General features: G+C 34.3%; 1 protein-coding gene across 1 annotated transcript in view; it reads right to left on the bottom strand.

The window, feature by feature from the left end:
* LOC121386936 (carcinoembryonic antigen-related cell adhesion molecule 6-like) overlaps positions 1-7,420 on the bottom strand; it is a 44,488-nt gene extending 37,068 nt beyond the window's left edge. Inside the window, exons 1-2 of the mRNA XM_041517990.1 lie at positions 7,251-7,420; positions 988-1,059 (exon numbers count right to left, since the gene is read on the bottom strand). Coding sequence (XP_041373924.1) covers positions 988-1,057 — 70 coding nt within the window. The 5' untranslated portion in view covers positions 1,058-1,059; positions 7,251-7,420. The remainder of the gene's footprint in view (positions 1-987; positions 1,060-7,250) is intronic.
* Positions 7,421-15,046: the final 7,626 nt, after the last annotated feature.

Here is a 15,046-nt window from a genome sequence, read left to right as displayed (position 1 = left end):
ATTGAAACCAAGAATACTCGATGCATAGTATACTCACAACAGAACTCCACATACAGTTGTGTATGTCATTTATCCAGTGTTTCCCCCAGTGTTTTTGTTCAGAGGGTTGGCAAAACAGTTTTACGTAAACTGGGTCCGAAAGGGGACAAAAATGCTAGAGGGTTCGGGGTAATTTCCAATTGCTGTTAAATGAATTATAGAGTACATGTGGGTGTTATTTACACTTATAGAAGGATATATTTCAATATATTTTTATAATAATAATAATTATTATTAAATATTTTAATAATGTCAATGCAATAATCTGAAAAATAAGTATAACCTTATCTTCTAGAATTTTTTTTTTTTTTTTTAATTCATTAGCCATGATTGGATATCTACTAGCCCTACTTCTGTGTGTATATCAACGGTTCTAGAATTTAAAAAAAACAAAAAAAAAACCAATTTCCCATACTGATCAGTGGATTAAACATGGACTGGTAATTATAAAAAGTTCACTTGCTAAATTTTAATCACTGATAAAACGAATGAAAGAAAGATTAGGCAGAAAAGGTTGGGCCTTGGCCAAAGAAAGTTTATACTAGAATTAATTATTATTTAATTAATATTTTAACTCGTTTATTCTCAGACAAACAGGATATTTTGCAATCATGTACAATAAGCATAGTAAAATGAATATTGAAAGAACATGCTGGTAACCTAATATCTAAAATACAATAGTTATTATTATTAAAAATGAGTAATAAAAAGGAGCTCCAGTCGGTGGAAGATGGTCTACTGAAATCTCCAAGCCACACTGTCACTAAACCACATGCACAACCAAACACACAATCAATATAAAACAATAATATTAAAATTAAAGGTAAATAAAACTTATATACATATTTTATATTAAAAATATACTGTACATTAAACTATTATTAAACGTTATTTCCCATACTCGCAATTTAAGTATAGATTTACAACAAAACTCAAGTTAGGGCCTACCTTTAACAACGTTGTCCCCGATGGAAGTAATAATCAGAGTAACTTCAAAGATGATCTGTAAAAAGGCCATATCTGTAAACATCAATAATAATAAGGTTCAAAGCCCAGAAAAGTTAGTGTTTGACAAAAGCAAAATCAAGGCAAGCTGAGGTCACTCTACTTAATTGCAACGTGGACAAAAAGTACACCCGAGGTGGTGGAAATTTCGACCTACTTTATCGGCAGAATTAATTGAAATAATACATTCACAAGGACCTGAATTTTAACAAGTATCTAGAGTAAATGAAAGTATATATGATGCTATATGGAAATGAGAGAGAGAGAGAGAGAGAGAGAGAGAGAGAGAGAGAGAGAGAGAGAGAGAGAGAGAGAGAGAGAGAGAGAGAGAGAGAGAGAGAGAGAGAGAGAGAGGATAGACGAAATATGAACACACACACACACACACACACACACACACACGCACGTGTTTTGATTATGCACACACTTATCATTATTTATAGCAATATTTCAGTGGTCTGTCAAACAATAGGCATACAGATAGTCTTTTATATTACATTAATTCCACGTGACCTGTTGGGGCTGATGAAAACAAATAAATGAACAAAAGTAATTTTAAGATTAGATATCAAATAGAGAATGGTACATTGCTCACTTGGTAACACATTTATTAAAGCAGCTTTTACTGGAGTGAGTATATTTTTCAATCAGGTATCTTTGTTTAACTTCGTTTTGGAAATGAGTAATGTTTAACTGTGCATTTTGCACTTTCCATTTATATATAAACTAATAATAATAAATCAAAAACATTATCTGTTTTAGCATTATTTTACATCCACATATAACAAGTTGAATGGATAAATTTAGGTTAAATATATGATTACAAGGTTTAAAATAACCAATTCAGTAAAAGTATTTCAAAAGTGCTGAACAACTCAACATTCCCAAGATAGATGTTCTATAGATTCCCGCATTTCATGACAAAAAGTACACATTTCACTGTCAGTCAGTTATAGTTTATAACCAAAAGTGTTGGTAGTCAGTATTCTGTGTAATATTCTATACTGAAACCATCTTAATTTTATTTCTTGAGTTGTTATAAATGGCTTTAAATAGATAACAGACCAATATAGGTTTAAAGTGAAATGAAGTTGTCATTTTAGTATAGCGGTCTTTGGAACATTTGATAATGTAATGTGTAATAATATAATGTTCAGCCTTTTCTAATAGAGCAACGTGTCCATTGAACCGAAGAATCGTCCAAGGACATATTTCTTTCAACTTGTTTAATATTGTTTTCCTAAATATAACATAACTGAATTAATGACGTCATGGCATTCTAAGAAAGAAACATCTATCTCGTATATATCATTAATTTCATTTAAAGTAAAAAAAAAAAAAAAAAAAAAAAAAAAAAGGCCTCGCTACACGAGATCACACATCTGAGAAATGCCTTTCTCAAGCGTCGTTACAAAATACAGAACTATTACGACATTGAGGAAAACAAGCAAATACAATAGGTTTCCATTTTTAATCTTTCGTTTCCAAGTTTCGAATCCACGTAATCTTTAAAGCCTTGATATATTTCAATATGTCTATCATACCGAGGCCTCTTTTTACAGGTTTACATATAGTTAGTCATGTTATCCTATCTGTGTTTTTGGTTCCATACAAACCTGAACAATATTTTGTTTCATTCACACTGAAAAGTTATGAGTAAATAGTTGAGTTTAGATATTAATAAGGTTTTTATTATAGCTATTCTCACCAGTGTTGTTACAAATCTTCTCATCCATTTATTTATGATTTGTTTAATTTAGAACAATTTAGAGCTATAATTAAGTTTAGTTATTTCAGAAATATCAGCACTAAATATAATCCCAAGTTCTTTAAAAAGTTGGAGGATTCCATTTTAGATTTAAATGTTGTAAATATATTACTAAACTATTATTTTGGGAACCAGTCCACACAACTTCAGATTTAATTATCACAATTAATTTTAGTCTTGATAAACCCGCAAATCTATTTAAAGTTGCTATAGCTTCTTCAAAAGATGTTACGTTATCATTAAGTATAAAATCTATATCATCAGCATATTCTGAAATAAGATATTTTTTGCTGTTTATTGAAATGCCTTTAATTTTCTTATTTTTACGAATAACCTCTGCGAGAATTTCTACACAGAGGACGAATATATACGGAGACAATGGGTCTCCTTGCCTGCATCCTCTGTAAATGAAAACAAAAATCAATCGTTTAATATCTTCTCCACATCCAAAGAAATCAATAATTGTATGTAAAAATTGACCAAGATATTGTATCAAATGCCTTCTCAAAATCTACTCTTAGAAACACTTCTGGAATATTTTGGGTTTCAGTGTAATACAAAATAGCATACAGGATACTTAGATTGTCACCAATATATTATCTATTTGACACTTATGAGAATATGGAGTACCCCTTTTAGTCTTTCTGATATGGAGGCTGTTTCTGATATACAGGCTGAGGCTAATTTATAAACAATATTTAAGAGTTACTTAGAAATCGTTTGGGTTTATCACCTTGGGGTATGCAGTAATTACTTCAAGTTTCTATGTTATAGATACTTCAACACATACTTTAAAACTTTGATAACTTTGCAAATTAGATGTAAATTAATCGAGGTCACGGCACCAGGTTTATTGATATTTAAGCAAACCTATACTTTTTGTTTTAAACGTGCACATGTATATTAAATTCCAATAACAAGTGTCAAACAATGCATACAACCCGGAAGTAAACAACCTCGAATACTGCAACGTTGTTTTTTACAAATGAAAACTTTATTATTAATTCTAATACAACTTTCATATAAGCCTTTTTTCCGTTGGTTAATTTTCGTGATAAATCGGACGATAGATGCGCTGTCATGGGCAACCAGGATTTATCACGATGACAAACTTCTGAGAACTCGCCCACTATGCTGTCATTTAGCCTCATGTATGGTGTGCTCGTTAGTATATTAATTCCGCGTCTTCTATTATATTTAAACGTCGATATAAATAATTTTCAATAAAATTACTAACCTCAGAATGAAAATGATGTTATGTTTACTATTTTGTTATTATTTCGTGCCATTGTAACTTTTAACACTTCGTTAGTAGCACTGAACGTGCACCCACCCACCCCAGGGGCGGGACTTAGCTATGTGGTACAGCGTTCGCCTGATGCGTGATCGATCTTGGATCGATTCCCGTCAGTGGCCTACTGGGCTATATCTCGTTCCAGCCAGTGCTCCACAACTGGTGTAACAAAGGCTGTGGTATGTACTATCCTGTCTGTGGGATGGTGCATATAAAATATATCTTGCTGCTAATCGAAAAGAGTAGACCATGAAGTGGCGACAGCAGGTTTCCTCCCTCATTAACTGTGTGGTCCTTAACCATATGTCTGACGCCATATAACCGTAAATAAAATGTGTTGAGTGCGTCATTAAATAAAACATTTCCTTCCTTCCACCCACCCCAAGTAAGGTCCGGTCACTGATCGATCGCAGCAGTTACAAAATTAATCGAGGTCACGGCACCAGTTGTGGTCTGCTCTTCAGTTCTAGTTTGTGTTCTTAAAAGAGTGCAAGCAGGTTCATCAAAAATAATTATATCACAATCTGAAGTACCTTATTTTTGTTTAGAACATACTTTTTGTAAAAAAAAAAAAAAAAAAAAAATAAAGAACACAACATAGAAATGATTTGATTTTTTAAACGCAATTTTGAACAACATTAAAGGGACATTCCTGAGTTTGCTGCAATTTTTGAGATGTTATCGACTAACAGAGACTTTTTAACGACTAATTACATATCAAATATATTTTTCTGCATACAATATTAGTGGCTGTATATTAAATGTGTTTCAGATCGTTCTAATATTCGTACTAGGTTAAATGTCATTTTATTTCCTAAAATATTGTTTTTCGTACGTACGAAATTATAAGAAGACAAAATCCAGTTTGGGCTTCTTACAAACATTAAGACGACCAGAAACATATTGAATATACCGACAATGATATTCTAAACAAGAAAACTATATTTAATATGTAAGTTTAATCGTAGAAATATTTTATTAGTCGGAAACATCTTACAATGCAGAAAACTTAGGAATGTTCCTTTAACTGCTTTAAAATATCGCATAATTCTGAAAAAACTTTTGAAAATAATATTTGCCCTTTAGTAAATGCATATTATTTTATGTATTTATATAACCTTTAAGTTAAAATATGTTAGCAAGACTTGAAGTTATAAACTTGTAGGCATACCCCCATCAACGTTGTTTTTGTACAAAATTAAACCAGGCGATTTCCTCGAAATAATTCAATATGAGGTTGAAACACCGCTCACAAATGTAAAATCCAATCATATCCATGTTTTGCAACAAAAATTAACAGCCAACGGAAATATTTCTTTTAGTATTTATAATAAATCATGTTCCAAAGACAGACTACAATGCTGATAAATTTGCCATTTGGTTCGCTCGCTTTGGTGACGTCATGTGAAGAGAACGGAAACAAATATTACGTCATACTTGTACTTACTACAAGTGTTTTCATTTAATATCGTAAGTAAGGGACCATCTCAAAATTCATATGATGCCAAAAAAGAAGAAACCGTTTAGTCTCTCTTGAGACCCCCTCCCCCCCCCCCCCCAAAAAAAAAAAACACAACAAAAAACTAAAACAACAACACTAAATAAGATTATCTTTTGGCATCATCATTTATTTCAGATGAAAACGTCACTACTTGTACATTATGTATTTATATAGAAATGCAGAATACATGTAGGGCATACTAGTAATGAAATGTTTCTATTTCATGTATTTGTTTCTTGTTTGCCTTATTTTTCATAAAGTTGTCAATTTTAACCCTAGAGCGCTGCGCGTATCAAATATGATACCCAAAACTATATATAAATTAGGTTAATAAAAGTAAACATATAAAACAAGGTTTGTTCATTTAGCATGAAATTATTCACCAAGGCCTGATGTGTTATATTCAATACGGAACAGGCATGCCCTCTATCGTGTTTTTACAAAACTAGTGTCTACAGATAGATGTAATGGTGGATGAAGACGTGCAGATTCGAACACAAATTTGATGAAGAAATGTTACGCACAGGTAAGTGGGACTGGTTAGTAAATGCTATGCATATTTGTATGGCGAGTTCTAATTGGCTGCCAGGGGAGGTGGTGTAATTGTCTGATTGGCTGCATGGTACCCGGCACACACACAGAACACGGGGGGGGGGGGGGGGGGGGGGGGGGGGCACGATTTGACAGCATATAGGACCCACGTGGATTGTTTATTTTCTTCTCTCTCTTTTTTTTTTGGTCTTTTGTTTTGTTTTGTTTTCTTCTTCTGAATATGTTTTGGTTTTTTACCACACACTGGCTGCAGCATTTCGTAGATTTTTATTATGTTTTTTGATTGTTGACCATTCTACGGTTTAGTCACCACACATGCTTATAATTAGGCCGGGAATAATAGTGGATATATCAATTGGCGTGTTTCGAAAATACAAATATAGAAGCCCGAATTGGGTATAGTGCACGAGCGCCACCTATCGGAAAGTCAGTGAAAATATCCTATTCTTCAGCTACATTATATGGCTGAGTGTTGTAAAATCGAGACTTGGCGAGTTTCGTGAAATTCACGAGCACGCTTGCGGTTAATTCAACCGTTGTTTTCGCTAATAAAAACATCAGAAGAGACACCAAGAGATTATAAACAAGTTTTACAGAAATAATGCGATATAAACACACACAGGTATAACCAGAACAAAATGTTTGTTTTTATAGTTTTAGCTGTTTTCATTAATTCCTGTTTTCACCCCTATGAAACGAAACCAAGCATTATAAAAATACGCAAGTAGACATCAGCAATGTTCCAGGGTTTGAGTTTCATTTGACATTGCTATAAACATATTTATGTACAGGTAAGTAACATTTGTATTATTGTCAGTTTCAAAGTATGGTCCTTCCGATCAAGTCAAACCTTAGGGTCTCGAAATTACAATACTCAACTGTATATGTTATTGCCTTCCAGTCCGCGTTTTACCAACACCCACTGTCATCGACCTTGCCAGTTTTGGTATAGGCCCCACTGTGTAATTTGGTCACTTATAATTCATTGGTACATGTTTCTGGCTTACAGGAACATAATTCAGCATAAACGCCTTCACTAACACAAAATTAAATAGTAATTGCATTGTACTTTATGCAATATGCCTACTTACTTTTCAGTTGATCGTTTTAAAAACACGGCTAAACCAACTAGTATCGTTCCTGTCCTGCGCAGCAGCGCATGTACAAATGGTGTTTGTAGCGGGTTTATTCAGACGCCGTTTCGTACGTGTATCGTCAGCGCACCTAGTTATTGATGTTTCTTTTGCTTAACGACACCACTAGAATATATTGATTTATTAATCATCGGCTACAAACGGGTTTAATAATCTCAACCAACAGGAAATAGCCGAGAAAACTATAGATGTCGTGGTGGATGTACTGACTGGCATCGGTGTGAAGATAAGTAAGAACACCCTAGACGTCGTGGTGGATGTACTGACTGTAAGACAACTATATGTCGTGGCAGATGTACTGACTGGCATCGATGTGAAGATAAGCAAGAAAACTATAGACGTCGTGGTGGATGTACTGACTGGCATCGATGTGAAGATAAGTAAGAAAACTATAGACGTCGTGGTGGATGTACTGACTGTAAGAAAACTATAGACATCGTGGTGGATGTACTGACTGTAAGACAACTATATGTCGTGGTGGATGTACTGACTGGCATCGATGTGAAAATAAGTAAGAAAACTATAGACGTCGTGGTGGATGTACTGATTGTAAGAAAACTATAGACATCGTGGTGGATGTACTGACTGTAAGACAACTATATGTCGTGGTGCATGTACTGACTGGCATCGATGTGAAGATAAGTAAGAAAACTATAGACGTCGTGGTGGATGTACTGACTGTAAAAAAACTATAGATGTCGTGGTGGATGTACTGACTGGCATCGATCGATGTGAAGATAAGTAAGAAAACTATAGACGTCGTGGTGGATGTACTGACTGTAAGACAACTATATGTCGTGGTGGATGTACTGACTGGCATCGGTGTGAAGATAAGTAAGAAAACTATAGACGTTGTGGTGGATGTACTGACTGTAAGAAAACTAGATGTCGTGGTGGATGTACTGACTGGCATCGATCGATGTGAAGATAAGTAAGAACACTATAGACGTCGTGGTGGATGTACTGACTGGCATCGGAGTGAAGATAAGTAAGAAAACTATAGACGTCGTGGTGGATGTACTGACTGTAAGACAACTATATGTCGTGGTGGATGTACTGACTGGCATCGGTGTGAAGATAAGTAAGAAAACTATAGACGTCGTGGTGGATGTACTGACTGTAAGAAAACTATAGATGTCGTGGTGGATGTACTGACTGGCATCGATGTGAAGATAAGTAAGAAAACTATAGACGTCGTGGTGGATGTACTGACTGTAAGAAAACTATAGATGTCGTGGTGGATGTACTGACTGGCATCGGATGTGAAGATAAGTAAGAAAACTATAGACGTCGTGGTGGATGTACTGACTGTAAGACAACTATATGTCGTGGTGGATGTACTGACTGGCATCGGTGTGAAGATAAGTTCAAGATTTAAACTACCAACGCCGCAAACTTGGTATGGGTATCGGTTATAGACGTCAGTGGTGGATGTACTGACACTTTAAGTTGATTCCTTTTCTATTTCAACTTATTATTTTAAGGCGAGGTGTCGTGTGTGTGTGATGTACTGTGTGCTGTGTGTGTCGATGTGTGTGTGTGTGTGTGAAAACTATGCGACGTGTCTGTGTGTGCGAGTGTACTGTGACTGTAAGTGTGTGGTGGTGGTTGTGTGTGTCTCTGTGTGTGTGTATGTGTGCGTGCGTGCGTGCGTGCGTGCGTGTGTGTGTTTTGTTTTGGGGGTTGTTGTTGTTTTGGGGGATTCCTGTTTTTTTTTTTTTTTTTTTTTTTTTTTTTTCGTATCAAAATGGATATGGCCCTGGTTAGGGTACAGTAAATTCCCATTTGTGTATATGTGTTTTTAAACCTTAAAATATTTAACATTAATAAAATCAACAATACTCTTTTGTTTTATTATTATTATTTTAGATTAGTTAGCCTACTGTTATTTTTTACCAAATACTATTAATATGTAATAATATGAGAACCGGGAACACGTCCAATACTATGTTGTTTTTGCCTTTTCTTGTTTCATTTATTTACTTGTTTATTTGTTTGTTTGCTTGATTATTTGCTTTTATAATTATTATACAAAAAGAACAGCCAGCTCATATTCAACACTCTGGTCTAATCGATTGATGGACTGGTCGACTGGTTGATTCATCGATTGATTAATTGATTGGCTGGCTACGTTATTGATTAATTAATTTAGTCATCTCTTTAGTCATGTATTTATTTATTTATTGTTTCATTTATTTACATTTATTTATATTTGTTTATTTAATTATTTATTTATCCTTCTTTTGGCTAGTACTAAATGATCACAAATCTGTTCCAGTTTTTAAACTTAATTATTACTCCATGTATTCCTTTCTTCAAAATATATTGATATGGTGATTGAAACATATTTGAAGCATATAATGTAAAATGGATTTGACACAAGTTACCCATCTTACGAGGCCCTCTACTGAAAACATACAATAATGACAATATGACAATAACGTACAACAATTACAAGAATGTACAAGACTTAAATATCAAAGAGAAGTATATAGTAAGAGAAAACTATACACGAGAAAACGTGGCTAACAACGCGCCCCAAATGGGGACTTGTACTGTAAGAAAACTATAGCCTGTGCAAATAAGGTGTGACATTTGACTTTAAACTGCACATCACCTATTTTTGTATGATAAGTTTTATTTTAGAAAAAAATAAACGTTATTTGCATGCCATCAAGCTGACTGTATTAGAAAACTATAGACGTCGTGGTGGATGTACTGACTGGCATCGATGTGAAGATAAGCTTGGGCAAATTTACAAAAAATAAAGAAGGACCGGTTATCGTTAAATTTAAATCTCGATTGTACAAGAACCAAGCGCTGTACCAACGCCGCAAACTGAAAGGAACTGGTATGGGTATCGGTGAGGAACTGACCGCAAAAATCACGAATATTTAAAAACAAATTGCAGCAACACAAGAATGTTGAATCAGCCTGCAAGGGCGTCGTTAGTATGGGGGGGGGGGCTGGGAGGGGATGGGGGAGGGAGGCGGACCCCCTAGCGGTGACAGGGAACACTTTAAGTGTTAATTAGTTTTCTATTTCAATACTTATTATTTTAAATGGCGAGGTAACTGTTGTGGATGTAATCCTGTGTGCGTGTGTGTGTGTGTGTGTGCGTGCGTGTGTGTCTGTGTGTGTGTGTGTGTGCGTGTGTGTCTGTGTGTGCGAGTGTATCTCTGTGTTATGTGTGTGTCTGAGTCAAACATGTGTGGTGGTGCCAGTTGTGTGTGTCTCTGTGTGTGTGTATGTGTGCGTGCGTGCGTGCGTGCCCTGGAATGCGTGTGGTGTTTTGTTTTGGGGGTTGTTGTTGTTTTGGGGGATTTCTGTGTTGTTGTTTTTTTTCATATTCTCTTGTGTTTTTTTTCGTATCAAAATGGATATGGTCCTGGTTAGGGTACAGTAAATTCCCATTTGTGTATATGTGTTTTTAAACCTTAAAATATTTAACATTAATAAAATCAACAATACTCTTTTGTTTTATTATTATTATTTTAGATTAGTTATTATAGGGCCTACTGTTATTTTTTACCAAATACTATCATATACAGTGTGAATCCCATAGAGTTGTTGAGATGGTACCGGGAACACCGGGTCCAATACTACCGCATGTTGTTTTTGCGGGCTTTTCTTGTTTCATTTATTTACTTGTTTATTTGTTTGTTTGCTTGATTATTTGCTTTTATAATTATTATACAAAAAGAACAGCCAGCTCATATTCAATACTCTGGTCTAATCGATTGATGGACTGGTCGACTGGTTGATTCATCGATTGATTAATTGATTGGCTGGCTACGTTATTGATTAATTAATTGACTAATTTAGTCATCTCTTTAGTCATGTATTTATTTATTTATTGTTTCTTTTATTTACATTTATTTATATTTGTTTATTTAATTATTTATTTATCCTTCTTTTGGCTAGTACTAAATGATCACAAATCTGTTCCAGTTTTCAAAATTAATTATTAATCCATATATTCCTTTCTTCAAAATATATTGATATGTTGATTGAAACATATTTTATTGCATATAATGTAAAATGGATTTGACACAAGTTACCCATCTTACGAGGCCCTCTCCTAAAAACATACAATAATGACAATATGACAATAACGGAAACTACAACAATTACAAGAATATACAAGCAATTAAATATTCAAAGAGAAGTATATACATAAGAGAACAACAAAACACAGAGAAAAGAAGGCTAACAACGCGCCCCAAATGGGGAGTTGTACTGTAGTAGCCATGCTTATGGCCAGGTGCAAATAAGGTGTGACATTTGACTTTAAACATGCACAGATCACCTATTTTTGGATGAGGTACATGTTTTATTTTAGCAAAAAAAATTAAAACATTATTTGCATGCCATCAAGCTTGATGTTTATTTAAGGGGGGGGGGGGGAGGGGGGTCGTCCAAACTTTCCCGCAAAAGCTGTGAACCACGGGTTTTTTTCATTTTCTTTGTTTTTTTAAATATTGTTTAAATACCTGATTGTAACTTTTGCAACTCTCCCATAAAAGAATATTTAATTATATTCGTTGTTTAGCACTCCTCTAACCAAAGTTGCAGTGTACATGATTTAGAATTTCTGACTAATCTGGCAAAATCAAAACAAAGGAACCTACATGTAGCAAATAATTTTAATTGTATGTGTTGCTATAGTGATGCCATCATAGCATTCCATACTCACATGACAATGACAGTTCAACTTCCAGTATAACAGTATAATATCTAAACCAAAAAAAAAAGAAAAAAAAAGAAGAAAGAAAACAAATTCTTGGTTTCGAAATTCACCTTACCCTAACCAAGGCCATATCCTTTTCGATACGAAAAATCAAATACAACCCAACCCCCCAAAACAAAACAAAAAACACCAAAAAAAACCAACAACAAAACAAAACAAAAACAAAAACTAACAACCAACAACACACAACCGAAACGGGATACATACAAAAAAAAAACCATTTCACCTTCAGTGTGACTAAAAGTTAAAAACTATAACTGAATAAATAATAAGATTAAAGGCATACTGTCACAGATTTAAGGACCTTATTTCTCTAAAAATGGATAATAAATAAAAATTACATTAATTGTTGGAAACCAAATCTAGTTATAGCACAACCGTAATTGAACCATGATGGAGTGAAATTTTATTTTGTGAATTTTTATACCATCGACATAATTCAGTTATTTTTACAAAATGTTATTAATAAATGGAGTATGGTGGTTATGAATATGAATGGACCAACAAGTTCGCCTATAATACAGTACATTAGGGACAAACCAAATTATCGTTGTTCAGGTAATACTTTGTTAGACCAATAAATAGGTCAGTGGTATGTGACAATATGCCTTTAAAATAGAAAAGGACATGACACTTGAAGTGTTCCCTGTCGTTATACGAGTTGTCACTCAGGCTTCATTTATCTAATAAAAATGATAGTTTAAATAATAAAAATATAAACAATAGTAATAATAATAATAATAATAATAATAATAATAATAACAATAATAATGATATAATAATAATAATAAACAATAGTAATAATAATAATAATGATATAATAATATAATAATAATAATAAATAAAATAAAATAAATGGAAGAAGAAGAAGATGGCGACAAAACCTAGTACTAATATTGTCTGTTCATTGTACAGTTTTAGTCTTCAGTTTCGGAATCGTTAGCAAAAGTAGTTTTGGGTTTTTACACGTAAAAACTCAAACAGATCAACCCTTTTTGTTTTCCCACTGTCTTTCACCTTAAGAAAAACGTCTGTGTCTCTTGTCCAAGCCAGAGGCGTTGCCAGCTTTTCAGGGGAGGGTGTTACAAAATGATTGACACTTCTAGGGGGTCCGGGTCACACACGCACACACACACACACACGGAATTTTTTTTATTTCTAGCAGCCAAATGCTGCATACTAGTGTATTTTGAAAGGCAATTTAAAGCTCATTTGCTAAGGTATTTTAGGCAATTCAGGCCCATAGGAACGACTTTCGGAGTGTATGTGAGTGTGTATGTGAGCGTGTGTGTGTGTGTGGGGGGGGGGGGGGGGGACACTGACGGATCGGGTACAAACCCTATATCAGAACAAAAGAAAATAGATGTTCTCTGGATGAAACATTCCACCGGTAGATATCGGCCATCAAACGTATATGTCAAAAACATATAAACAGTTGTGAATAGTTTTCTTTAAATGTCATGAATGTGTTTTCAAAATATAAAACATGTTTGTTCACTGTCATTGGTGTTACAATCGTATTTATGTAATGGTTAATAATTTTTAAAAATTTGTTATATGTTATTATAGACATCGTATGTATGCTACAGCATGCACTTTTTCAGTTTTTCCAAATGTGTTTCTTTAGAGACCATGAATTAATTATGCACTTATTTGTCATTGGTGTTATCTGTCATTGGTGTTACCAGGTTTTGAGTAACACCAATGACCATTAGTAGCACCAATGACAATACGTTTTAATAAGATGCCGTTTTCCTCGCTTTGCATATTTTTAAAGATGATTTGAAAATTAAAGGGACTTGTGCAGCATTATAGTTGCACAATGGCACTTTGGGTAAAATAAATGTGTTGCTGGAATGTGAAGAGTATATCTTTAACGGCCCTAACTGCGTTATGCTAGGGTTCGCGCAATTAACATCCGATTTGTTGTCATCTGCTTGCCCTTCATTTGTGGGGGTTTTCTTCACAGTTAGTAAAGATTTCTATTAACCATAAAGTTCAGACAAGTAAGTATCTAAATACAAAACGTTACAGACCCCTAAAACCATTATATTTACTATAGTCCGTCACATCTTTCTACAAAAGTGATTTTAGTTAATAATTTTAGTTTGGTTTGACGTCAGAAGACAAGTAAAAATGTTTTGGAAATAAAAAATAACAACTATTTTTGTGTCCAGTTTACAAAACAATCGGCTCAGAAATAAATAACATATAGTAAATGTAGGAGGAGGTTTTATTGTTAATGTATCTAATTTTTAAAAATATGTTTGTTAAAATGTATTGTATGTAGTAGTTGTCTGCCAAGCATTATAAATTCCGAAAAGCAGTTGCACGTGCAACTTGGGCTACACAGCACGTGGTTTGGTTTCGCTGTCATTTCAGTCTAGCATAATTCGGCGTGGTTGTGGGGTTGTGGACGGAATTGTCGGAGAGGTTAGTGTTGGAACATTTTATTTCTCATAGTTATATGTACATAATTCGTATAGTTACAAAAATACATATTGTAAGTTTAAAAAAAATTAAACAAAGTGTTCGTCCACTGTGCATAGTTCAGAAATATATATATATATATATTATTATGTAGGTTTTTTTTTTTTTTAAATTGACAATGTCGAACAGCGCATGCGCGGGAATGTTATTTTTCCAAATGCTAAACGCAGTTAGAAACGACTAACCGGCGTCGTGGTTAGGCCATCGGTCTACAGGCTGGTAGGTACTGGGTTCAGATCCCAGTCGAGGCATGGGATTTTTTATCCAGATATCGACTCCAAACCCTGAGTGAGTGCTCCGCAAGGCTCAATGCGTAGGTGTAAACCACTTGCGCCGACCAGTGATTCATAACTGGTTCAACAAAGGCCATAGCTTGTGCTATCCAGCCTATGGGAAGCGCAAATAAAAGATCCCTTGCTGCCTGTCGTTAAATAGTAGCCTATGTGGCGACAGCGGGTTTGTGTAAAATGTACGAATGTCCCTTTGTATCGTT

Source organism: Gigantopelta aegis, chromosome 12 (assembly GCF_016097555.1).
Source record: "Gigantopelta aegis isolate Gae_Host chromosome 12, Gae_host_genome, whole genome shotgun sequence".
Taxonomy (NCBI): Eukaryota; Metazoa; Mollusca; class Gastropoda; order Neomphalida; family Peltospiridae; genus Gigantopelta; species Gigantopelta aegis.
Note: the sequence above shows the minus strand (reverse complement) of the source record. Positions and strands in the feature narration are given on the sequence as shown.